Below are 26,644 nucleotides of genomic sequence, written 5' to 3'. Positions count from 1 at the left end.
CTCCCTGCACCAGACAAAATCCTTCCTGGCTTGTAAACACCTGAGTGTTCAGTGAGAAACCCTGAGAATCCACAGAACCATTTCTGAGTCCCAGGCAGTTACAGCTGATTTTGGTGATTAAATCCTTCTTGTTATCTCACTAATGGAGAGCCGATACAAATCAGCAGCAGCTCCAATGACATGAAAAGAGTCAAAATTACATAATATGAGATCAAAATGGGGCTTCTCTAATTGCTTTAACTACCACAGCCCTTTCTCATGGTGACAGCCTGGCTCTGTGGCTGATTCACCTCTTGCAGAGGATGTTAGAGCCTTTGGCAGCTGAGGAAGCAAAGTGTGGCCATGGAGGCATTTAAACTGTTTTGCCTGTGGTATTGACAAGGGGCTGGGCTTGTCCTAAAGGCTGGAGATAAAGTAGGCACAGCAAGAGCAATGAAAAGGCAGAAAAAATCCTTATGTGCTTTCCTTGGAAAGACTTGAGCAGCTTGACAGATATCCACTGACTCCCCACTGATTCCCACCAGAGACTGGCAGCAGCATGCTGTAGATCTCAGTATAAATTGTTCCTGCTCCTTTACTCCACCTCCTGAGATGACAGCCAGGTTAGACAGCAATTCTCCTGGATAAAGCATTATTTAAACTCAAAGTGGATTTTGCTCTGTCTGTGCTGGCTGGTGGGGAACAGAGAGAGGCAGCTCCAGGTGCTGCTCTGTCCCTGTGTGTGGGTGCTCAGCAAAGCAGAAAGGTTGCTGGAGGGGTGGCACCTTTTGAAAGTCACTGGTGTTGGTCTTGGAGTGTCAGGACTGTGCTCTGTGTTGTCCCCAGTAATGTCACAGCTCAGTGAGCCAGGCACGGGGTTATTTTTGTTAATTTAGCAAAGACAGGGAACACAAATGTGAGTAAATGGATGGAGAGGGACAGCTTAGCACCCAGCTGGAGCATCACCCAGCCCATTCAGGACTGCTTTCCTGCTGCATGGGGATGCTCCCTGGCCAGGGAAGAGGGGAATCGCATCTGGAATGCTGAGGCTGGTTGTGCTGATTTGAGCTTGGAAACTCTGCTGATCCGAGCCATGAGCAAGAAGACAGGTATTTTACAGACATTGCAAACTTCCACTCAGAACTGCTTTTGTATTCAGGTCACATAGCCAGCAGCATGTCAGGAAAACCTAGGAATCCTTCTGAGAGCAGAGCTTAACCTGTAAAACAACCTTGGGCTGGAGAAGTATTAACTGTGCCTACACTAAATTAAGAGGAGGTGGCATCTGGGAGAATTTCAAAGTCCATTTCAGCAAGCAAAAATGATCAATAAAAGAATGTGGAGATTTATGCTGAATCTCTCAATTTATTTGAATCAGTGGAGCACAGAGATTTATCTGATCTCTTTTAATCAAATTGAGGCATGAACATCACGGTTTTGCTTTTACCCCTGCAGGAAGTGAGGTCTGTCTGTCCTGCCTCAGGCTTCACAGACAGTGAGTGCCTCTTGCTGCACTGATGCCAGAGTGGAGGGGAAAAAGGGGGAACTCTTCACCATCTCACACCTCAGAGCCAGAGGACTCCATCTCTCAGCCATGAGAGTTAATTATCCGCCAGAATAAGCAGCCTAGTGCAACCATGCCGTACTTTGATTGATTTTAATATCACTTCATCTTAATATGCAGGATTAATTTGTTCTACTGAACAGCTGCCATAAATAGAAAACACAATAGGTTACTTTGTCAGCAGCCTGATCTGGGGCTCTGCTTTGCCAAGTTTGGGGTTCAGTGACCTTGGATAACCAAGCAGTTAAAGGAAATCTGGCACTTATGAGTCTAATGATCCCACTGTGTCCCACCTCCCTCCAGTTTGTGCTCTCAGGGACACAGGAGTTGTTAATATGACGAAAGGAAGGTGGGGACAGGGAGATTTCCCTGTTCCCATCTCTCCTTTCCCTGTGGAAGGTGGGGAGTGATGCTCAGCCCATATCAGGTGCACAGCTGTGCTGCTGCTGCATTCCCTGCATCTGCTGCTCCCTTCAGCCTCCAGACAGGAGCTCTCTCTATCCCACATGCATGGGGTTACACTGGAACCTGTACTTGCAGAAGCAGAGACAGTAATTCTTCAGGCTTGCTCAAAATAATTCCACTATTCCAACATCTGGAATCAGAGCAGTTGTGCTGTAAAGATGGGGCAACTCTTTATTTTATTCACACCCCAAAGCCAGGCACTTTATGTTCATGCTGCTGCTTTTACCTTGGCACTCCCCACTCAGCAAACTCTCAGGATCTTTGCAGGGGGAGTGCAGTGATGGAGCCCAGCCCAGCTGAGCTCAGGGGGCTGCTCAGGCTCAGGGTTTGTCACCAGGGATGGAGATGGGCTCTCCTCCCTCCCCATTTCTGCCTGCCCTGCAGAAATGGTGCCATTTCCACTCTCACTGCCACATGGATGCTCCCTGCACATTTCTAGGGCTGTTCACTGTCATGGGGAGCCATTCCTGGGTGGGAAGTGACTTGTCCACAGCTCCATGAGAATATCAAGGTGTCAAGTGCTCAGTGATCCACTGATTGTGTAAAGCTCTTGAAAATGATGAGGGAGGCTCCAGCCCTCAGGGCACAGCACCCCTGGAATGGATGGAGGCAGAAAATTGCCCCTCTCCAGACATGTTTGTGCACTGATTTCTGCTTTCTCTGCTCTGTGAAACAACCTTATATTGCTTTAAAGTGAGGAATGGATGTAATGAGATGAGAAGCCCTCCAGAAACCCATTTAGGAACAAATTTTATTCTGTGCTCCTACCTCAGAATTAATTTTCATTGTTTCCTCGGTGTGGTAGAGTAGAAGCTTCTGGCCAGAAGAGGTGAGATTAACATACACCTGCAGGCAGGGGTACTGAGAGATTTTCCAGCACTCTGGGCCGCAGTTAAATGAGCAGTTAAAGGTTTCTGTGATGGATGCATTGAGGAGTGAGCACTGAGTCTCTTCTGTCCAGACACTAAGCAGGAAAAAAAAAAGAGACATTAGAGCATGGCAAGAATAGGCAAATAAGCACTAAAGCCATCTCAGGATTCCCATCAGAGATGTACTGGGGGCATCTTGCAGGAGAGGCCACGTGTTGCAGCAAAGCCTGGGCTGTCTCATGCCACACCACACAGACAGTTTTATTCTGAGTACTCAAAGTTTAGCCTTTGGGCACAGAATTACCCAAAATCAATTACAAAATTACCCTATTCACTTATGCCTGTGTATAAATGGAAACTGAACTGGAACTTTGATGCTGGAGAAGGTGAATTTGAAAGGGTGTCAGCAGAGAGAGAGGAAAATGAGCAGCCTGTGCTGGGGAGAGCACAACACACACTGTGCTGCATGACACCCTGAGCTGGGACTTGAGAGTTAACTCAAATATCACTCAAAGTGATAAAACTCAAAGTCCAGGTCAGTTTAAAGTGAGGACAATTTTGATTTGAGGGTTAACTCAAAGTCCAGGCCAATTTAAAGGTTGAGAGGACAATTTTGAATTAGCAGGGTATGATTCTCAAACATGAAGACATAGGAACTCTCAAGTGGGACCTACCTGTGGGAAAGCTTTTCCTAGGGGCAGCTTGCTCAGTTTTCTCTAAGTCAGTGGCTGTAACTTTTCTGGAGGATTTCATCTCATCTCCAATTCACCAGAGGCTAAAACTGGAACGATGGAGCCTGGCTGTGCACTAGCAATGTTCACTGGCATGTATTTAAAAATCTGCAGCTGTGTTTTCCTTGGGGAAAGGGCACACTGAGGGCTCTGCAGAAAGCCCTTTGTGGGCTGGGGGAAGGTTTCACCCAGGGCTCCCTTTAATGGTGCTCAGCCCCTCAGCTCACCCCCAAGGTCTTGCCCTACCACGAAGGGCAAGATCCCTGCTTGCCCCTCAAAAAACCTGTGAGGGGCTTTTCATAGAAAGTGATATCAAAGATTTCTGCCTAACTCTATTGCTGCTTTACTTAAGCAGTAATTCTGCTTGTATATTCAGTTTTACATTTATATTAAATTATGCTATGTTTTCTGGGGGGAAATGGAATGAAAGGGTTTTTCTCACCCTCCCAGGCAGTATTTGTTGGAGGGGTACTGCTGTAAAGGAGAATAACCCCTGAGGAAATCTGCCTGTGTGGAAAAAAGTGACAGCAAAGGCTCCTGGGTTGTCTTCTCCTCACTTTCACCTTTCTGGCTGCTGTTTTATTCATGCAGGGGGTAATAAAGTGACACCTACCTACCACAGACTTGTGAAGATGGAACAGTTGATACTTTGGAGGTGTTTTGATATCATCTGGCAATTTTTTTTCACATATCTTATAATATAAATCAACTCTTTGCACGTGAGCAATTTTGACCTTAGCAGCCTCTGCAATTGACCCTGATATTGCTGAAAGATATGGGAGAGCAATTTGGAATAGCAAATGCTCTTGGATACTTAACAGGCCTTGATCTCAGCTTTCAAAATTGAATTGTTGCCTTGATTTAAAAAGGGACAAATAACTTTATCACATGAATAACATGCTTGCAAATCATACAGCTCATCCTCATCTGTATTCCTCATCACTGCAGGGTCAAGAGGGAATATTCTCATGCAGGTGCACCAGTATAACTGAGGATGCTCACACCAGTTACTGCAGGCACTTCTTGCATGTGCCTGAAGAAGAAGCCTGTGGTGTTTAACCCAAATATTCCAGTATGTGCCCCCTGCCTTCGTGTGGTTTGGGGCATGGCAGACTGATATTTGGATCCCCAGTTACACATTTTTCATTCTCTTAACTCCACCAATCAGGGCAGGAAAAAACCCATCACTGACAGTCTTGCTGCAGTCTGTGCTGGATTTTAAATAGGGCTGATGCTTGAAAACTGATTACAAATGTTGTTAATGAATCACAGGCCAAGCTCTCTGCTTGGTGGCAGAGGAGGAAGCCAGAGACAGCCCCAGAAAAATTAAGTGCAGTGCAGGAATGATGGAAGATGGTCTTTTGCTTTCAGCAAATTGCTATCTTTCATGAGGATTTCACTTGTTAAAATGAAAGTAATAACCAACATGGAAAACTACATGCTACAAAGAGCTTGATTTCCTTCCCAAATTAATTCTCCATCTTTCATTTGGAAGTGTACTGTTTCTCAGGGCTGCAAAATGTTTTTTGATCTTTTGTCCTGAGTCTGGGCTTGGCAGCAGCAGCCCCTGAGAAGCTGACATGGTTCAGCAGACTGCAGGCCAGCTGATATGGATATTATACTGGTGTTAAACAGTGCCAAGTCTGAAGCCTGTGGATTGAGATTTTGTCAAGCAGGGACCTAATTCTTCCCTCACTTTATGCCAGTATTACCCAAATTGCTTTCACTGAGGCTGTGCCTGATTTATACCGGGGCAAGGAAGTGCAGAGTTTGTCTGACCAAATGAACAATTATAAACCTTTAATAAAAAAAGCCAAAAGAGCAAGCCACATGCAGGCAGCTGGGGACGTGAGGGCAGGGAGAGCCCTGGGGTTACCTTTGCATGTAGGAGCGCAGCAGGGTGATTCCCAGCAGGAAGTACATCATGATGGAGCACACCATCATGGCCAGCCCCAGCAGGATGGCTCGGTCCTCTCCAGCCTTCAGGGCTGTCACTGTTTTCCTTTTGTCCAGTAGGTCGTGATCCCTGATTTTTTGGTAAATATTTCTGAGGTTGAAAATAATACATTTTTATGTGAAGTTCATGTTTAATCATCAATGCAGCCTCTAAAGAAAGGGTGGGCAGTTCCACCTCCATACCCATCTCATGGGAGAGAAAGGCTTAAAGGTCCTCTGGTGTCCTTTTCCAACAGATTCACTCTGACCTGGTGCAAACTTTTTCATCTCCAAAATAAATTACAGCCATTTCTGAAAAGGTGAAAACCCCTTACAGCAAATACAAATATTAAACACTTGTGCCAGCTCAGTAAACGCTTCTTTGGTACAGCCTCTTTGGCTCAGCAGAATTATCCCAGAGGTGCATTTGACCTGACAGTGCCATCTCAGGCCACCACAAGATATCCAGGTGTATGAGGTGTCTTTTCTCCAGCTGAATAGGGTAACAGGTCTTACATTACCACATGTAGGAAATAGCCTGAAGAAAGTCACTGTTAATATTATCTGAAAGGACCATGCTCTCTTTTGATTCACTACAGGCTATTGGTTTGGACAATTTTCCGCCCTGAGTGTGACTCAAAGCTCATGAAACACTATGGGGATTTTGCAATTGATTTCTGTTTTTTTGATTGGGAGCTTATTTACTTTATTCATAAAACAGCTTTTTGGAAGCCCAGTTACTCATTACAGTGAAAGCCCTCACAGAGAATTATCCACCAGAGCTATTTGTTCTGGGATTAAAAAACAAAAATGAAGAAGAAGAAAAAAAGAAAAAGAAGATACAACAAACCATTCCCCCTTCAGCAGAGAGTCCTTTGCATTTTCAAACCATAAGTCCTTCTTTCATCTCCGAGCCTTTGATGATTCAATGGGTCATGAGGACACAATGGTGGAGAAGGAAATACTTGAGTACATTTCAAACACACTCAAACTTTGTGGGTTTAAAATGTACTTACAGACCTGAGGCCGGTCAAAATCTCCTGTGCTTTCTGCTATGGTTCTTTTGAATCATCCAGGCAGCACTCGAAGCACAGCTCTGAGCCCTGGCACCACCATAACATGGACACAGTAGGACACGTGGGAGGAGTTCCTCTTCCACTGTCTGCAAAATGGCAGGTGAGCAACATCAACGTCACTTTGGCCTCTAGCAAACCCACCACTCCTCTCAGCTGAAGCCACCAAGGTGCACACTCACCCGTAGGAAAAAAAATATAACTGTCAGGTCAACCAGAGAACTTACATTAGCTATTGAGGATAAAGAAATAGAGATAAGACAGATGTGAAATCACACATAAACACAGTAGATGCAACAGCAAAAAATATGTTTAATCATAGACTCCCTGAGACTGGAATTGAATTTGTATTTAGATGATGAGTCACAGCCAGGAAAAGCACATATGGTGTGGGGTTTTATAGCAAGAATGTTGCTTAGACAGTACTGCAGTCAATAGTCTCCTGTACCTAACAACCCTTGAGGTTTCTTTATCCAACTGCAGTTTACATCTTTAGGTGTCCATGTTTCTCTTCAAAACCATTCTTTAGAGCTTGTCAGTATTTTCCTGTTTGGAAATGAAATGATAATTCTGCCTGTCAAGGTTTCCTCCGCTGTTCGGGAAAAAAAATAATATATTGTAAACTGGCAGATGCAATTGCCTTCAAAGAAGTAATGTAGAATAATAATCTAGTGCTACTTTTCTATTATTATTTATCAAACTGTATTTAACTGCTGCCATTCAGATTTGCATTGCTCCCAAATGGAAGCAGGCAGGAAGGCAGAGATTGTCATGCAGTTCCAGCACATTAAACCATCACACAGCATAACTTATGGCAACGTGGAGGCATAAAACAGGCCCAGTGCAATCACTCACTAATGCCATTGGACATAAAAGGGATTCAAATGGACAATCTGAAAACAAATAACTAATTGAGATTGGTTACAAGTGCTTCCCATGTGCCCCTTAGCCAAGGAACACACCATCAGAGGTAAAAAAAGGAAGGGCTGAAGGATATGTAGTGAAAATGAGCTGCCTGGCAAAGGTGACTGGTGAGCACCTGCCAGGTGCATCCTCCAAGCTCACCCACCACAGGAAATAAAACTAAAGAAAGCTCTGCCTCAGAGGTCAGGCTTGGAGCACAGCTTCCACTGCTCTTTTGTAAATGTTTTTTATTCAAAGCCCCGAACAACAGAAAAATGATACCCTGGTGCACCTCACTGAGGGCTTTTCCCCCAAATCCCTGCCTGGAGTCAGCCTGGTGACCCTGCTGGGGTGGGTGGTGGTGTGGCACATGCCAGCCCATGGCAGCAGTCCTGCCACAGCCCAGGAGACAGCTCTGAGCAGCCTTCCTCCTCCTCCTCACGCTTGTGACTGCACCGGGGAGGTGCCAACTCTCTTTGTGTGATACTGGGAATGTCTGCTGCGACAAAACTTCACAATTTTGCCCCTGAGAGCCCTGTTTTGGGGAACACAATATGTTTTGGGCAGACACAGAGCAGTCTCAGCACCTCCCTCGCTGGGGCAGCAGCAGTGCCCTGCACATGAGTGTGCAGCTGTGTCAGGGTGGGTGAGTGAGTTCATTACCTGTGAACTTCTGGCACAGCTCAGGGGCCTCCCTCTGCTCGGTCAGCTGCAATAATGCCCTGCTTAGCTGGCTGCTTTTGGATCCCAGAGCTGCACAGCCACAGCCAGCTGCCTGCTGGGCTGTTTCAGTACAGGTCACTGCACCCCAGGCCCTGCTCACTCCATCTATTCCCAGTGCTTCCCTGGGATAACTCCCCATATGCCATCCAGGGGGGCTGTTGGCTTTTAAAGAGGCCCCAGCTGTCAGAACAGGGTCTTCCTGACCTCTGCAGAGGCATTTAATAGGAAGCAATCCCCCAAGGACAAAAGGTCTTTGTGCCCTTGATCATTTCCAAAGTGAAGTTCTCCCCTGCTAAATTTCCCTGTCCTTTCTGCCAGGCTGCTCAGAGGATAAAAACTGGCTGAGATCTCAGCCATGGCTGTGCCTGCTGGGGACAGGCAGAGATTTCCCTCTCCATGTCCCTGCACAGCAGCAGTGCAGGGATCCCTTTCAATGTGCCCAGCAGATCCTTCTGCACCTCCTGTTCCAGAATGAGTGAAGAGTGCTAAATGTCCTCATGGGAAAGCTAGAATAACCAGGCAGCTGCAATGACTTTATTTATTTCAAATAAGCACAGATTACCTACCTTCAAAGCCCTCCCCTTGCAGAGGGACCATGGGGTGACACTGAGGGAGGCATTGCCTCCTCTGGCACCACGCAGTCCTGGGGCTTGTCAGACAGGGATGCCTGCCTGAATAATTCACAATGACTTTGAGTTCACATTCCCTTCTCTGATATAGCTGTTGTTATGCAGATGTCACTCAAATTACCTCATGGTGAGGTGTTTACTGATATCAGAAATCCATGAATGCAGTGGTCAGAAACTACTCCTCTGTCTTACCTGCAGAATTCCCCATATTCAGGGATTTTTCTGCTCAGAAGCCACCTTCTTTACATTTTTATTTACAGGTATGTTTGGTTGCACCAGTTTTTGCTAGTAGACCTACGGCAACAGCTGGAGCCCTCAGAATAGATATTAACAGATTTGTTAACTCAATTCTTTCCCTCTTCCTCACCAGGCTGGACAAAACTGAACCAAACCAAACCAACCAAACCAGTGTTTTGTTTTTCCAATGGTTGTAATGTTGTGGAGACCCTCTTTGACAGCTGAGAAAGAATGAGGGCTCGACTGCTTTTCCAAAGAATAAAACATGGCAGCTGAGCAAACATCAATGGCTAAAACAGCAATGAAACACAGATATTCTGGTGCTGATACTGCAAAAAGAGATGTCTCAGAGATACTCGATTCCTTTAGAGCAAGTGGCTCATTGCAGCAGAGTTAATATTATGGTGCCACCCCTCAAAATTCTGTGGCTGTAGCACATATTGGGTGACAAGTTTGCTGATCCATACAACAATTTTCCTGTCTGAAGTTTAAAGAACAAAATTCTTGGGAAAGGGTCATTTAAGGTGAGTAATTTCTCTGAAAGGCACCACCTGTTTGATATAATGATGGCACTGGTGACCTTACATGTGTTAAAATCACTGCCAGACACTGGAGGATGATTTTCTCCCACTAGCAGCGCTTGCTCTGCATTCACACCTCTCCTCTGCAGTCCTCAGGCTGCCATCAGCACTCTCTTATTTCCATCTTCTTTTCCTCCCTTTCCCTCCCGCATTTTATTAATCACACACAAGCTACAAAGAAGTCCTTCTCTTGGGAAATAAACCCACCCAAAGGCTTGTCAGGATATGTGAATTTACCATGGCCGGTGTGCAGGCAGAGAGATCCTGCTCCCCGTTCCCTGTTCCTGCAGGCAGGCAGGGATCAGCTCTGCCTGGATTTGTGCTGACCAGACCCTGGTGAGCCCTCAGCCCAAGTTAATCAGCCCAGCTTCAAGGCATGGTGAGAGTCAAAGGCTGTGCTAATCAGCAGCTTCCAGCCAGCCCAAAGCGTGGGCAGATATCTCCTCACCCCTGGGCCATGACGATGTTCCAATGCAGAAGGACATTAGCCTGGGGAAAATTCAATTAAAGAAGAGACTGGCAGAAGTACAGGACGCATTTAGACAACCAGCTCCAATGAAAGTTCATGCTGCAAAGCTGACCTTTTTGTCTTGAAAATATCTGTTTGGGATCAGATAACCCAAGAGCTGAACACCTATGCAACCTTAGCAGAAACATTCAGAGAATTGGCCAATTCTCCAAAGAACCTCAGGGTCCTGAGGGCAGCTCTGCTGCCTGAATTCAGGAGTGCAGATTCCCAAGCAGATGTCAACAGTAATGTCTCATTAGAATTACTGAAGAGTGTGTTTTGCTAATTGGCACTGTAGGTACATTGAGATCTGGTTTTGTTTCACTGGAGTGTGATTTTTTGTGATTACATTTAATACTGACTGCAAGAGGAACTGAAGGAGAGGTGGAAAGGGGCAAAGGAAAGACAAGAAAGGCAAATGTGTCCTTGTTGTGACAAGACAAGCTGTCCAGCAAATCTTACTACAAAGGAGAGGGATTTTGGAAGGATGAGTCTGAGCATTACTGACAATTATTATTTCATCATTGATATTTAACTTCTTTTGTTCCCAACTGAGCACTGCCTTTGTCTGTGGACTTCAAATCTCTCCTTCCCTTCCCTTCTCTTTGGAACATTTCCCTGCTCCCCTGGGAGATCCAGTATCTCATTTATTCCTGTCCCCTTCAGCCTGTTCCCTCCAGCAACACCACTCGAGTGGGCTGGTGAGGCAGCAGCTCTCTTCCAAGCAGCCAAACAACCCCCAGCTACTGTGCAATGCTAAAACAACCCCCAGCTCCTGTGCAGGGTGTTGCACACAGGCTCATCCTCACACAGGCTCATCCTCACACGTGCACCTGCACAATGAGAAATCAACTCTGGCAGCTGGAGGCATCATTCAGGTGTGGGGCAGGGACCTGCCTGGGGCACAGTGTGGCTGCTGGCTGGGGCAGGGCACCTGCAAAGAGCGTGAAGGCTTCTCAGGGTTGGGGCTGCACAGCTGTGGCTGGGATTAGTGTGCTTTCAAACCTGACACAGAGATGGCCACAGGGCGCTGCTGGTGTCTGAGAACAAGGAGGGCTTTGGTTATGGCTCTGGCTCTGGGATCTCTGCTGGTCACAGTGACTCTGAGATATGGACAAGTTCATTTTCTCAAGCTGGCAGCTGAAGAAGGAGTCAGGATTCTTCTGTTCTTGTTCTCAAGGTTGTTTATTGTTTCTTATCTATAATATTCTTTCTCCAACCTGCCAAGGTCTGTCTGGCAGATCGGTCAGAGGCACACTGCCCACCTCAGAGGTGGCGTTGTCTTTTCATACTAAAATCTACATGTACTTTATTTACAATAACTTCCCAATACCTATCACCTACGTTAGACTGTGAGCTTCTACTCTAAACCAATCTAAAGTGCCAACACCACAGCAGAAGATGGAGGCCAAGAAGAAGAAAGAGAAAGACTGGACACACCCAGATTCTTCCATCTTGCCTTCTGAACTTCCATTCTAAAAACCCCAAAAATCTATTTTTCACCCTGTAATAAATTCACTATAATTTTACTTAAAATCTTTTGACTTGTAATTCTTCATATAAAAGTTGATTGTTTTTCCATGGGACACGATCAAAGGCACAGGGGTCTTGGGCTCTGTGCCAAGGTCTCTGAGCCCCTTGGCAGGGTCTCGAGTCCTCCAGGGCAGCCAGAGGAATTTCCTGGGGTCCAACATCTACCATTGCCCCTGGGCTCTGCTTTGGCTTGGCACAGTAAGCCTGGCACTGCTGGGCTGCTCCCATGCCTGGTGGAGCAGAGCTGGGGCTGTGGGCACAGGGAGGGCACCCTCTGCATCCCTCCTGCATCCCCAGTGCCACCACTGATATGCAAATCCATAGGAGACAATCAGCACAGGTGCCTTTACCTTTTCTCATCATGTCTGTAAGATGTAGATCCCCGGCCACTGGTCCAAATAAACATTTTAGAGGGCTGCCCAGGGTTGGCTCTGCTCGCTGCAGCAGGACGATGGAAGGACCTGGGGGAAGAGGGATAATGTTTGTCACTGCCCACCCAACATGGCAGAGCACACCATATCCAGCGTGCCAGATCCCCTGTGCTCTGAGGATGGACATTTGTTAACTTGAGATGAGATATAAAATAATGGGGATGAGAGATCAGTGTGTTGGAATGGAGAATAAACCCCATTTAGCCCCACTGGGAAAAGGTGAGGCTGGATAATCAGGCTTAGCTCTGCTCCATGCTGCAAAGGACTCACCATGGGCAAGAAATCATCAGTAGTTCAAGAACAGGTAATAGCTGTGTGCAGTGTTCTTATGGTAATATTTTTTAGGGACAAAATGGCTATTGTTTAAGCACATCCACACTCATTACAGGTTTTGGTTGTTTTGCAGCTCCCAGAAAGATGAGGCTCTCAGGGAAGGTCTCTGAATGGGGCAGAAGTAGGAGATACAAATGCAGCATTTTCTGGAAGTGTAACTGATATGACAAAGATATCTTTTCCCATGGAGAAATTACTATCTCAAGGCAAATTAGATCCCTGCCCAATGACTTCCTTGTTTCACTTCAGGGTGTGAGATCTGTTGCCTTCTCTCAGGCTCTCAGGCCATATTGGACCTTCTAGTGGGGCTATGGCTCCCCTTGTAGCCCCTCTTAATTTCTTGTGGTTTTAGTGAGGCTCAGTTAAAAATCTTGGTCTCTGAGAATTGGGCCACTCCTATGAAGGCCGCATTTTGCCTTCTTTTACAGCACAACAGTTTGTGTTTTTAATGCATTCAGATACAAGCTTAAGGGAAAAAATATTCCAGATACCAAATAGTTCATTGTGAAGTTTTCATACACTGGGGGCCATTCTTTATCTCTCTGAAAAGTAAGCCTGATGGCTGATGCTGTCAGCAGAGAAGGCACATGATCTGAGAAAGTCTGTAATGCCACTGTCTCCATCATCATGCAAAGGGCTAATTTCAATATTTGCATAGTGGGGAACCAGGAGAATACTTAAATACTGTAGAGGTGGCTGCAGGGGAAGACTGACGTGGACAGGAGCCAAAACCCATCAGTGTGCAGACAGGCTGATGGGTGCTGAGGGACTGGGCATTCCAGCTGGAGCCAGCCCAGAGCCTCTACCACAGAGGCCAGGACGCAGCCCCAGGCCCAATTCACACCCTGGATGGGCAAACTGGGAAAACTGGGGTTCCTGTCACCCCCTCCCTGCTGGGACCCTGCTGCCCTGCCAAACTGGGGTTCCTGTCACCCCCTCCCCTCTGGGATCCCCCTGCCCTGCTCAGATGCTGGCTCAGGACTGGGACTTGCAGACAAGGACCTTGCCTACAATAAGAGGCGGCAATATTTGATGGAGCTTTTGGCTGCATTGGGGAACAGCAAATTGGACAAGAAGGGGGTCCAGAGGAAGGGAGAAGGAAGGAGGGGAATGTCCCCTAGCCCTTTCCCTGATTCTGTGGTGATCAGTGCAATCTGAATGCCAAGAGCAATTCTGTTCTTTCCATGCAACCACTGTAGTTAAATATTGGGGAATGAACAACAGGATGAGGCACCACCTCCCTGAAATAACTATAGTTTAGAAGGTGAAGTAGCATCTGCTGGGATCTAATTAATATAGCCAACAGCTAAGTGTTTTGATAGTGATATTGGTCAGAAATTTCACTTGTGAAATCACTCACCCTGAGCCAAATCCTCACACTGCTGGATGAGATTTCACCCACATTACCTCAGACAGCACCACAGTGACCACCTAGCTGGGGCTTCTGCTCCAGGCCATGCAGGAGGGGTCAGAGCAACTCCCCAAGGGCCACAGTGCATGCTGGACTGAGCCTGTCCCAGGCTGAGCCCCTTAATGATGGAAAACAAAATTTTGTTTCATTTAAATGATGCCATTGCACTCGTTAGGATGTCACGCACTGCAGGAGAGCCTGGTTGTGCTGCCACAGCCTGAGCGGTCCCAGAGCCATCAGGAGATGGTGGTGAATGCTATTAGAGAGCCTTTTCTTAATTAAGCAAAGCTTGGGCACACATTAGAGGTCATCATCAGCTTCTGCCACCTGTCTGAGCTGACAGGGACACCTGGGCAGGACTCCCTGGGCAGGGAACCAGATTTTTAAGCTCCAGAGCAAATTGCTGGGCTGGGAGCTGGGTGAGGGGGCCTGTCCCACCGAGGGGATGCCAGAGAAGGAAGAGGGATGCTTCTCTTCCCAGAGAAATGGGAGTGATTTCAGACTCCCTTGCAGTGCCAGTGCCCTGGAGCTGTCCATATGTGACAGCTTTAATGCTGCCTGCTTCGTTAGTTGAGCAATCCAAGCTAACCACCACCATTTAACACACAATTGCACACCTAATTTTGTGTAAAATTGTAACATTGATGACATCATAACACTGCTCCAGAGGTCAAATGAGTGACCGAAGCCCTAGGCAGGGGTTAGACATTGAGTAAAAACCTTTTGTGCACCAGCAACAACACAAACTCCCCAGGAGCCTTCTTTGAAGGCCTTTGGAGGATTCATAACCTCCAAATTTGCATTCTCCATGAGCATGCTCTGCCCCACCATGTGACAGTGTTCACAGGGGTCTGAGGATGAGGGAAGAGATGAGGATCTGACTGTGTTTCAGAAGGCTTGATTTATTATTTTATGATATATATATATATATAATATTAAAACTATACTAAAAAATAGAAAAAAAGATTTCCTCAGAGGCTAGCTAAGAATAGAAAAAAATTATAACAAAAGCTTGTGTCTGACTGAGAGTCTGAGACAGCTGGATTGTGATTGGCCATTAATTAAAAAGAACTAACATAGACCAATCACAGATGCACCTGTTGCATTCCACAGCAGCAGATAACCATTGTTTACATTTTGTTCCTGAGGCCTCTCAGATTCTCAGGAGAAAAAATCCCAAGGAAAGGATTTTTCATAAAACATGTCTGTGACACCCCCAGGTCAGTTAAACCTTCATGCCTTTCTCCCCTGCTGGATAAGCCTCTGTGACCCATGTTTCTTTGCTGCCCCCTCTCTCTTTTCTGGGAAAACAAATAACACTACTTTTTCTTGGTTTTTATCCCCCATGGCTTCTCAGAGTCAGCTGCTGACAACTTATTTTTATCATGCAACAAGTAATCAGCCTGTGCACCTCATTACTGCAGGACATCAACCTTGCATTCAGAGTGGATTGTGTTATTGCTTGAACAGACAGAGCACCTAAAATACCTTAAAAACAGTGGAGAAGAGCTGCTTCAAGCTGCTTTTTAGACTGTGGGGGTTATTCCTATAGGGCAGGTTATCCAAACATTGCTGTAGTTGAGGTGACTTTTGCTAATCAGGTGCAGGGTGGGACTCTGGCCTTCCTGCCTGATCTGCCTGCACACCTCTGTCTCCTTCACTATTTACACACTGTGGCATCAATGCAGTTGTCTCTTGACACGGTTGCCACAGTGACAGGCAAGGGGGAAAAGCTTTGGTTTTTACAAAACACACCTCATTCTTCACATCTGGGTTTATTCTGAGTAAATGCTCAAGGCTGAGGGCAGAAATGCAGAGTAAAGAGTGCACAGTCTGGTACAAACATGAATCTGTGATGCTGTTCCATTCCTCCCATCTCTTCTTGTTCTCATCCTCTTCTTTAGCATTACCTGCTGGTGGATTTCATGGAACTCACTAGAAAACCTGAGAAGATGTCCACTTTTTCAGCCATTGCAAGGTGAGAACTTGAGACAGCTCTTAGAAAATTAGAAACATTCTGCCTTGTCCTAAGGACTATCAGCATGTCTACATGCAACCACCTGATTGAGGATTTCAGTGTGAAGAAAACACAACAGTGTGGCAGATATCTTTAATGAAAAATCCTTTCCTTAGGATTTTTTCCTCTTGAGAAGCTGAGAGGCCTCAGGAACAAAATGTAAGCAATGGTTATCTGCTGCTGTGGAATGCAACAGGTGGATCTGTGATTGGTCTCATGTGGTTGTTTCTAATTAATGGCCAATCACAGCCCAGCTGGCTTGAACACAGAGCCCAACCCACAAGCCTTTTTGGCTTGCTATTCATTCTTTGCTATTCTATCCTTAGCTAACCTTCTGATGAAATCCTTTCTTCTATTCTTTTACTATAGTTTTAATGTAACATATATAATAAAATAATAAATCAAGCCTTCTGAAACATGGAGCCAAATCCTCATCTCTTCCCCAATCCAAAAACCCCTGTCAACACCGTCACACAACAGGGCAGCATTTGCTTCAGATATCTATAGAAAAGGATGTAATTCTGAGGGTAAATCACAAAATCCCTTAGCTGGTACCTTGGGGACTATATTACATACCCTGTATTACTCTGTTGTCCTCACTTCACCCTGGGTTGGCTGCCCTGCTTCCTCTGTCTGCAGTTTGAGTCATCATTGGTATGAAAAGTCCCTTACCTCTAGGTCACCACATCTCTGAGCAGCCAAAGAGAGGTGTTGCAGACCATGTTTTTAAATGGAAAGCTGGGTTTTAGATGTATGTTTGCTTGTAATTGCCTCTGCCTATGCTTATGTTAATCACAGGGTTTCTGAGACCTTGGAGAACCATTTACAGCACCAAACTAATGAGCTTTTTTCCCCTTATGACATTTCATTTCCTGGGCAGTGTGGCCACCGTAAAAAGAGAAGCACTTGTATTAATTTTGCCTCATAAAAGACACCCTGATTCATCAAAAGGCAACAAAAGCTAAACATTCACCTAAAGATTCAATCACTGAGCACCCCAGCTCTGTGAATACACCCACATCCCCCACTGTCCCTGCTGACAGCTGCTGGATGCTTTATCCCAGTGTTTCCCAGCCAGAAGATTCATTCAAACCCCAAGGGAGCTCTCTGGAAACCCCAAAGTTTTCCTGCCACCCCTCTCCCCTTGGCACCCACAGCACCAGTGCCAGATCTTGGGCAGATGGGTCAGGGGCTGTTGAGTGGTGGGAAATATTTGGTCTCTCTCATGCCTGGATAAACCCTTTTATTTGAGTGGTCCCATGAGAAAAGGAGGAGACTGAAGCCAGGCATCAAAGACAACCTGCCAGAAGACAGTTGAGTTCACTTTGAGGTGAATTTACTGAATATCAGCAATTAGACTTTGCGTCCAAACAGGTCTTACCCATGCTTCTGTCTGATGATAGAATGTTCTCTTATGGATTAGATGAGCCAGAAAACAGGGAAAAGTGGTGTGTGATGAAGGAAGGGAGAATAAATAAAACAGCCTGGTGAATTTTTAATGTAAATTGTAGCCTGGCTGGAGAGTAGTCTGGCTTTCAGAGCATGGAATAGTTTCCCAGGCAGAGTGGTGGAAGTAACTCCTGTATTAAGATGCTCCTGTCTGATTCAGGAGATGATCCAGGGCAGGTTTCCAGTCCTGGTCTTAAAAGAATAAAAGAACTGGACCAAGGACCCTTGTTTGCATCCAAAACATGACAGAAAACACACACCAAGAACACAATGAAGCTAACTCACAAAAGAAATGCCTCTGCATTAGCAGAAGGCAGTCACCACTTAGGGAACATTGAATGCTCTGGCAGCAGCAGCTCTGGATGGAGGAGCAGCAAAGGCAACAACAAGGGGTGAATTTGTGCCTCTGTGAGGGAGCTTTGCTGATGGGCAGGGGCAGGGCAGAGTGACACAAACTGCTGCTCTTGCTGCAGCCTCTCAGGAGCCCCAGTGCACCAAGAGCCTGATCCGGCCAGCAGGTGACCTTCAGCCTGGGCAAGGGGGAATGGAACCTGGGCAGCTGCTGCTGATGCACTGACAGAGTACGGGAAGGCTGATGGTTAATGATGCTTCATTAATGATTCACTTCTATTTCTGACCTGCTCTGAAATCTCCCCAGAACTCAGAGCTGAGCTCTCCATCCAGGTTTCGAGTTTAACGAGGGAGACATCCTGGACACAGAGTGGTCCTGCTGGATTCCCATGTCACAGCCATGTCTAGGACATTCCATGTCCAAAGGAGGAGAGTGGGGCAGCCATCAGGGACAGCTGAAGCCATCACACGGAGGTGGAGATTAGCTGTGTGTGGAACACACTGACATTTGGCTATGTTTTTGATCTTTCTTTATACTTAAAGTCACCCTTGACAGTTAATTCCCTCTTTCCATTATATACAGGAGAAAAAGAAGTATTCAGAAAGGGTGAGGTATCTGTATCTCCCTGCTACATAACAATATGTCCACACTTCGAAATTAAATATTCCATTGTAGCCTCTGAACCTTCCAGGTTTCCATCTCATGTTTTTCTCTCCAATGCTGACTATCTTTATTTTGGAAAAGCTTTTAAGCCTTGCCATTTAATTATGCTCCTCATCCCTAGGCTTCCACTTTCCCAACAGCTGCCTTCCTAGTCCACCAGCATGCCTGCAGACTTTATAGCCTTTATTCTTTGTGATCTTTTTACCTTTAACTTCCTTCTCCAATTTTCTTTCCTTATTTGTTTTTCAAGTTCCTCTTCCTATTTATTACAATTTATTTCACTCACTTTGGCCATACTTTATTAGTGTCAATTATTCTGATTTAGCTGATTGAAGCACCAAATTTGAAGAAATTCCTGTGTCCCAGGTCAGCTACAAAGGAGGGGCTAGAGCAAGCAAGAGACTCACAACTCCTCTACTTTGGTGGATTTTTGGTTGCCTTGAGCAGTCTGGCATTATGGCCTCAGTTTCTTTGTCTGTACAAGAGAGGTGCTGGTGCCACCACTGTACCTGGCACCTTCAGACCATCCTCAGGTAGCAGAGCATGGAGTGAAGGGCCAGCCCTTGCTCCCATCCTCATGTTTTGGTGCAGGTGCCACCACTGTTCCTGGCACCTTCAGACCATCCCCAGGTGGCAGAGCATGGGGTGAAGGGCCAGCCCCTGTTCCCTTCCTCATGTTTTGGTGCTGGTGAGTTTGCAATCCAAGCACGAGGCACTGCCTCTCTTGGCACGTTGCAGTCATGAGGATCAACGTTTGTGAGGAGCAGCTGAACATAATTGTCCACTTTGCCTGTCAGGATCCTGCAAACATTTTTAGCTTTCCGTGCTGAATTTGAATTTACGTAGCGAGTGACACATTGGACAAGCACTATATTCATCATCTCAGCTGCTCCCTGGCTCCAGAGAAGGGCACAATCTGCCTGTCAGATGGGGCTGGCTCTGGAAGGGGGGTAGCAGTGTCAAGTGCAGGGTCACCTCCCTGCAATTTGCTTCTGTCCAGCTGAGCCAAGAGAGTTTTACGGTGAGATCTGCTCTGCCAAAGACCAGGCAGTGTTGCACTGATGGAGAAGGATCCTGGGGGGAAGGAGGAAGGCAGTGAAAGTGCTGCACTGCCTCACTGGATGCTCTCCTTTAAATCTGAACACAGCCCTCTGCAACTGCAGAGGGATGGATCACCTTGGGTGCTGCACTGCACCACGAGAGCTGGGCCAGGCTGGCTGGATGAGAGGCAGGGAGAAGGCTCTGTGGCTCATGGCTGTGCCCTGATAAACCCAGTGGGAAATGGAGATGGGGTGAGAGAAGGGAGATGGAGCAGAGGCACACTCCATTACTAGGTCAGTGTCTTTGATGGTCATCAGAAGGGAATGACCTTCTCCCCACAAAAATCTGAGTTTTTGTGAGTTCCTACTTCACCAGATCTTAAAGGATGCTGTTTTGGATACTAATAAATATATTTTTAAGAGTAGTTTGCTGCACAGAGGGAGCTGAATGCCTCTGACCATGCTGAAGTGACCTGGCCTCAGACTGACTCCTATGTCCTTTCACTGCTGCCATTTCAGGGACCTGGGATTTACACCCCAAAGTGTGAAACGACACAGTGTTGGCAGTGCTGTTTAAGAGGTGATGAACAGAGGCACAGAGGCTGCTGAGACCTGGCCAAAGGCTCCCAGGATGTCCGTGGTGTCTGTAGTTGAAAAACCAGCCTAAAAAATGGTGGACAACCACCTTCCACCAGTGAGGAGGGAGGAGAGCCAGGACACGTAGAGATGCCCCTGCCAGAGAGCAAAGGCAGAGCCTTGCTTTGTGGTTGTGCCAATTCCCACCCTTGGGGACACCCCTTCCAGCTCTGTGCAACTGTGCCTCAGCTTTACACCCCTCCAGGGAAGCTGATCAGAGAAGGACATGGCTTTTAAATGTCCCTGGAGAGAGCTTCACTTCAGCACTAAAATACAGACAGTGTGTTTGAGGGTAGGGGCACAGGGGAGGAAGGGTGATGGGCTGCTGGGGACACAGAGGACACCAGCAGCTTTTAGGGAAACCACAGAGGAGAAGCATCCTGCATGAGTGATGTGGCTGGGGAGGGAGGTGAGGGCAGGGAAAGATAAACAGGTGAAAGCAGCACCCAGAGGAAAGGCACGAACAGGCAGGGCAGATAGGGCAGGAGTGGCTTTTCTGTCACCTCATTCCTTGAGCAGGTCAATCATCCTTTATCTCCTTTGAGGCAGCCCCTGTGCCATGGAGAGCAGCAGCCAGAACAAAGCAAAGGCAGAGGAGAGCTCCAAGCACTGCCCAGCGGGAAGTGAATACTCTGGCACTATTTATTTTTGAGTCTGCATTTGGATTAGCTGTAAAGAGCTGTGTGGATAAGCAAGCAGGCAATTACAGCTGGGACGTGCTGCTCATGAATGGAAACAGCTCCAATCTGCTCAGGACATATTGAAATTCTAATTCAGTTAGATTCCTTTAGTTACAGCGCTCATCACAGACACTAAAAGAGATAGGATTAGAAAATAAATACAACTCTTCTGCTGCCTTTGGTCTGTCTTCTGTGTTCCCCTTTCCCTCCTCCCCTCCCCAGTTTTAGCTGTTGTTTGACTTTATTTTCTGTGGTAAAATACAGCAGTCTGCTCTTATTCTTGTTAGTTTTTATGAGCATCCAGCAGAGCAGAGCTGAGCAGACCCTGCTGAGGGATGGGCAGTGAGCACCAGCACAAAGCCACTGCTGCAGCTCCTCCTGTCACATCTTACTAAAGACCTCTGCAAAGGTATAGGGGTGACACAGACACTCAGAGCAGAGCAAGGACAGGATTTGCAAAAGTTCTTCCCTGGCATCATCCCTGGTCCAGACAGGAGCTCCAGCCTGCACTCCTCACCCAGCAAGCAGGTTGAGTCTCTGCTTTGGGTATTGGTGTGAAGCTCCTTCACCATTGCAAACAACACCTTTTGCACTATTGTGTTGTGTAGGCAAGTTCCTAAAAGATCTGATTCAAAGAAGTGACCAGGGAAGAGGTCTGGGAGTGCTGGATCAGCCCTGCCACTGTGACCTGGAGATTCAAGGAAGTTGATTAGCTCTGTGCTGCTGGTTTATTTTTCTGTCTGTCAGTGACAAAATGTTGTATTAAATCTGCTGACATAGGCAAGGAACAGATAATTGAGCTCTAAATGTCAGAGACTGCTGGGCTGGAGGAACAGAAGGAGCTGGAGTGTGTGTCTCCATCTGACTGGAAGTTGTGCTCCATCACAAGTGGTCTCTTGGTGCTGCTGGGGGACCTCTGAACACAGGAGAATGTCTAAAGGGAGGTTGTGAATAGCCCTGACACATCAGATTAGAAACCTGGGTATGGCAGACCCTGGGTAGAAAGTTCTTGTCTCCCCTCAAGCCAAGGAAAGGGCTGGATGGAGAAAGGCAGTTGGAATATCCAATCTGACTGATACTGAGTCATGGAGCTGTGAAATAAGCAACTCTCTGGTAAAAACAAACACCCAGCTTGGCTCTCATGAGCATCTTTCCTCTTTGTCTTATTACAAAAGGGTAAAATTGACATCATAAGCACTCTGCAGTGGCTCGTCATCCTTTCAGAACACAAACTTCACCATCTGTAGCCCTCTTAGCTGAATATGATAAATTGCTCAGATTCACAAAACAAAATTTTGTGCCCAAGTGCTGTAGAAAAGCTCCAGACATAATTTTTTTTCCCTGCACACATTTCACATAATTTTCACAGAATTTAGAATTTTTATGTCATTATTTTTTAAAATGCAATTCTGTAGGTGCAGCTGCCTGCTGGCTTTTGAGTCTGAGTCCTGTGCAACATGGCTACAGCTCTGTGGACCTGTGAACTCACACCTTTGTCCTCTGGAGATCCCTGTTTGCTTTGCCTGATTGCTTTCTGCTGATTAGGGGTGAGGAGCTTTGTTTTAACAGTGAGCTCAATATTAAGATAATAATTGAATGGAAAGGAGTTCTCTCCATTGAGTAGTTCTGCTACTGATAGCAAAATAGAACAGCTCTTGGGAGCAATGTGAAAATCATATTTCTAAGGACCTCTAAACACAGCTAATGCTGTCCCAGCTGGGGACCTCTGCTCAGATATGGCCAGATATCTTCTGTGATAGTCTGTGGAGTGATGGTAAGGATGCCCAAGCCACATATTAGGGACAAAAGCCAACTGGTTGATTGGAAGAACAATGCAGAACCCTAATTCCTCCTGGGCAGCTATGTGAGGAGTGTGAGTATTCCAGTGCAAGAAGAAGAAAACCTTTCTAGTGGAGACATTAATGGTTAGGACACAATCAAATCCCGCCTGAAGAGCAAAGCAAGGGAAAAAGTTAGAAACTGAGTGGGTCACATAAAGGCAGAGGGTTAGAAAGAGAGGGATCACAACCTGAAAGAGAGCAGTGATGCACAGGAGAGAGCAGGAGCAGCAGCACACTGCAGCAAGGCAGTGAGGAAATATTCCCCAAGGCAGTTGGGATGAGGTGGATGGGGAATCTGGTGAGGTGAGGAGGTGACTGACTGCTGATGGCTGGGCTTAGCCCAGTGCTGCACCAGCCACGAGGTCAAAACTCAGAGTGAATCTAAAGCTCCTGCTCTGCAGATGAGCTCAGTGCCTGGTGGGCTGGGTGATGGAGATGCAGATTCAGCCTCTTTGGAAAACAATAGCTCAGGAGTTATGCATCTCTGCAGATGTGGCCTTGTAGTATAATTTTTAAGCATAAGACAATTTTTTCTTTAGAGTCAGGAAAAAAAGATAGTGAGAAAGAGCAAAAGCAAAGTCTCTCTAAGACAGAAGAATGTGCATATGACTTCAATGCAGTTTTGAACCAAAAATGAGAACAAAATCTCTGCTGCTCTCTGAGGGCAGTGGAGCATGTAAACAGTGAAAGGGCCATGTCCATGAAACCAAAACCCCGGGTATTTTTGGTCTTATAACTGGTCTGGAAATGAAAGCAATGGTAGGAGCAGTCACAGATGCTTCCATTTCTCACATGACAATAATCTATATTAATTACTGCAAGCATCCAGCTTCAAACAGTGTCACTGCAGTGCTGTTAGTGTTTAAAAGTATTGAGTTTCCAAGGAGGTGAATGTCTTTTTCTCTCCCTAATCATGATTACTCGGCTTAGTACTTGGGCCAAGCTTCTATTTAACCAAGACAAATGGATATTTCCAAAACAAGCAAGTTAACACTATGCATCACATTATTACTCTCCTCACAGATTTCTTGCCTCTTGTGCTATTTTACTCAGCTGCTAAACACAAATAACAATAAGAACAGGGAGGAGGAACTATGCAGAATCCTATATGTATTAAAGGGAAAATAATAAATAAATCTGGTTTTGACCATTACTTTGTCCTATTTTGTGAGAGCATTTTCCCTTGTTCAGTGTAATATAACAACATTATTCTGTCCTATAATTTCTCTTCTGTGAAACATAGACATCCACACCACATTTTTGCAGATACCACCAGCCTATCTGACTAATATTTTGTCGCTTCCTGCTTGGAATCCTTATTTATCATTGAAGTTGATGTGCCAGCAATGTGGGTTAGCATTCAGAAGAGCAGATGGGGAATTAGAGACAAAACTTCTGTCAGTGATAACGGGACTTCCATGCTTCATTTCCCCTGGGGCACAGTGAGTGTTTTCCTTTTCAACAGCGCTGGGCAAAACTGCCTGAAGGAATTGGTGGCAGCAAAGCTGTGAGCTGGCAACACGCTGAAATTGTCAGGGAGAGATTTTGGGTTGCTGGGCCATTTGTGGGACGTTATTTTGTAATAGCTCCTGGGAAGAAATTAATCTCTGTACTGGAATTCCAGTGCAAGATACCCAAAGAGAATTGACTTGAATTAGCGAGAGGTTTGGCACTGAACAACTTCTTCTCCACAGGTGTCTTCACCTGACAACATTTCTGCCTGTGCTGACCAGGGCAGGCTGCAGATCCATGAAAGGGCCTCATTCAGGTCTCCAAACTCTCCAAATCCCACTGTTTCAGCACCATCCTGATCCCCATTGCTGCTGGGGAGCACCTCAAGGCTGTGCATGGGCAGCTCAGGAAGAGGAGGATTTATTCCTACCCACCGCCTACAGCTTTACTCAGGGGCAGTGTCCAGGACAGGCCACACATCCTTGTGTGTGGATGTGTGAGGTTCACACATGTATTTTCCTTCAGGAAAAGCTCCCCTGTTTCTCCAGCAGCTCTGAGCACAGCCCCTTTCCCAGGCTCAGGGAAGTTTGTCTGTCTGTTGGGTTCAGCACCAGAGTGCAAAGGACCTCCCAAACTGGGATGTGGTTCATGTGCTGCAGCCCCAACATTCCTCACCATCATGGAGTCACAGCCAGAGGGACATCCCCTCTCTGTCCTGGGGACACTCCCAGGCTGGAGAGCCCTGTGCCACCCCCTGGGATGGATCAGTGACCCCACTCTGCTGGCTTTGCCATGGGCTGTGCTGCTGATGCAGCCACTGGCACTCAGCAGCCACTGAATGGCAGGAACCATCAGGACCAAGGCAGAAATCACTGTCCTAACACACCAAAGGAGATTAAAACCAGATTCTGCCTGCTAAAATGTGCACTGACCACACATAGGAGACCTGCCCAGAAAGCAGGAGCTTGCCCCTATCCTCCAGTACCACACAGATGGGATGTGTTCCAATAATTGCCACATGTACAGCCTGCACCATGTCACCTTCCCTGGTTTTTGTCTCTAAGGGGTCCATCACTTGGCCAGCCTCCACCCACCTTCTCCCAAACAGCAAAAGGCTTTTACTAATCATTTGATACTGTCATTAATGAAACAAAGAAATAGATGCCAAAATTCAGAACATATGTGCTATGTCTGTATTCTCTGCTCTTTAGGACAGTTTAACAACTACATGTTAATTTTCACCCAAATTGATATTTCTATGGATGTTCTTCCTGCCTCCATCTCTTTTAAGAATCCCTGAGCCCCAGTAATCATGTGGATTACATTTGAATCAAAATGCAGAAAAGCTGTGTGGTCACATTGACCTTGAAATCCTGAAGACCATTTCCATTATAAAGGTGCTTTACAGCAGTGCTTGTGACTGAGGAGGCTGCTAAGGGAAATATAACCAAAAATGTTCTTTACATGGAGATAGTCTCAGGATACTACCTGCTCCTAAAAGCTGGTGATTGAATTCTTCAAATTGTTTGGCTCATTTAAGCAGACACACCTGCAGGGTAACTTGTGAAGGTGTCAGCTAATGCCCTGCTCATGCCTGGAGCTGTTCCTGCTGTAAAGTGTGTGCCTTTCTCTCTAATACAGTGTAGTAAGTAAATAAAAGCTGATAGTCTTCCTCCAAATGTGTTCAGAGGGCTTTTATCCATTATTGATTTCATAGGGGTAATTCAATAAGAGTAAATATTGTCAGGAACTGCATTTTTTATTGCATTTTAACTTTCACCCATACTTGCTCCTCTTCCTTACACTAGGGCTGCTTTTAAAAAATTCTTCTTTTTAAGATTCTGTATAAGCTTAATGAAGTCCATAATTTCAGTTCTCTTTGACATGTACTCAGAAGAGACTGGGTACTTGATTTTCTTCTTATTTACACCCGTGAGGTCAGCAGCTGAATGCAGAAGGAAGCAAAGGGCCAGAGCAATGCCACGGAGCCTGTCAGCACCACAACAAAGGCTTTTCTTCAGTTTGCAGTGGTCCTTTGGGAAATCCTAACAGCTGCACTAATGTTGGATGTAATTGAAGAAATACACTCCTTAAACAGGCAGGCAGTTCAGTATTTAAACATAATGCCTGTTGAGGGAATGCTGGAAAGCTGATTTTTGACCTTCATGTGAGGCAGAAAAGAGATTTTTTTTTTCAGTATCTGTACAGATTTAAAAAAATTATGTGGAACATTTTGTCCAATAGTAGCTTTTTTATTTCTTCATAGTGTTTGTATTTATTTTTACATTTTGCCACAATGGAAATTCAATCAAAGTCAAGGATTTTATCACCTTTCCACTCGACTGCCTGAGTCAGATGCTTAAAATGTAAGACCAGATGCTTAAAATGTAAGACCTGTGAGTAGTCAATTAAAAAAAAAAAAAATCAACCTTTTGCACTATAGCTCAGAGAAGTGTCTTTTTGTTGTTTTTTTTTTCTGCAGCCTGGTGGAGTCATTTGCCATCAAAACACGTTCTCACCCAAAGTGGTCTGCCATTGGCACATTAAAAGGGCTGGAAAATGTTGCTGCTGGAGAGTTTCAGCGCTCCCCAGTCAGACCAGTTTGCTGG

General features: G+C 46.0%; 1 protein-coding gene across 4 annotated transcripts in view; it reads right to left on the bottom strand.

The window, feature by feature from the left end:
- LOC132077799 (calcium-activated potassium channel subunit beta-2) overlaps positions 1-26,644 on the bottom strand; it is a 138,007-nt gene that overhangs the window by 5,400 nt on the left and 105,963 nt on the right. For all 4 annotated transcript variants that reach the window (XM_059479693.1, XM_059479694.1, XM_059479695.1 and 1 more), the window contains exons 2-4: positions 12,081-12,191; positions 5,485-5,655; positions 2,777-2,972 (exon numbers count right to left, since the gene is read on the bottom strand). In XM_059479693.1, coding sequence (XP_059335676.1) covers positions 2,777-2,972; positions 5,485-5,655; positions 12,081-12,191 — 478 coding nt within the window. The remainder of the gene's footprint in view (positions 1-2,776; positions 2,973-5,484; positions 5,656-12,080; positions 12,192-26,644) is intronic.

This window comes from Ammospiza nelsoni, chromosome 10 (genome assembly GCF_027579445.1).
Source record: "Ammospiza nelsoni isolate bAmmNel1 chromosome 10, bAmmNel1.pri, whole genome shotgun sequence".
NCBI classification, from domain to species: Eukaryota; Metazoa; Chordata; class Aves; order Passeriformes; family Passerellidae; genus Ammospiza; species Ammospiza nelsoni.
This window is presented reverse-complemented; position numbering and strand designations above follow the sequence as displayed.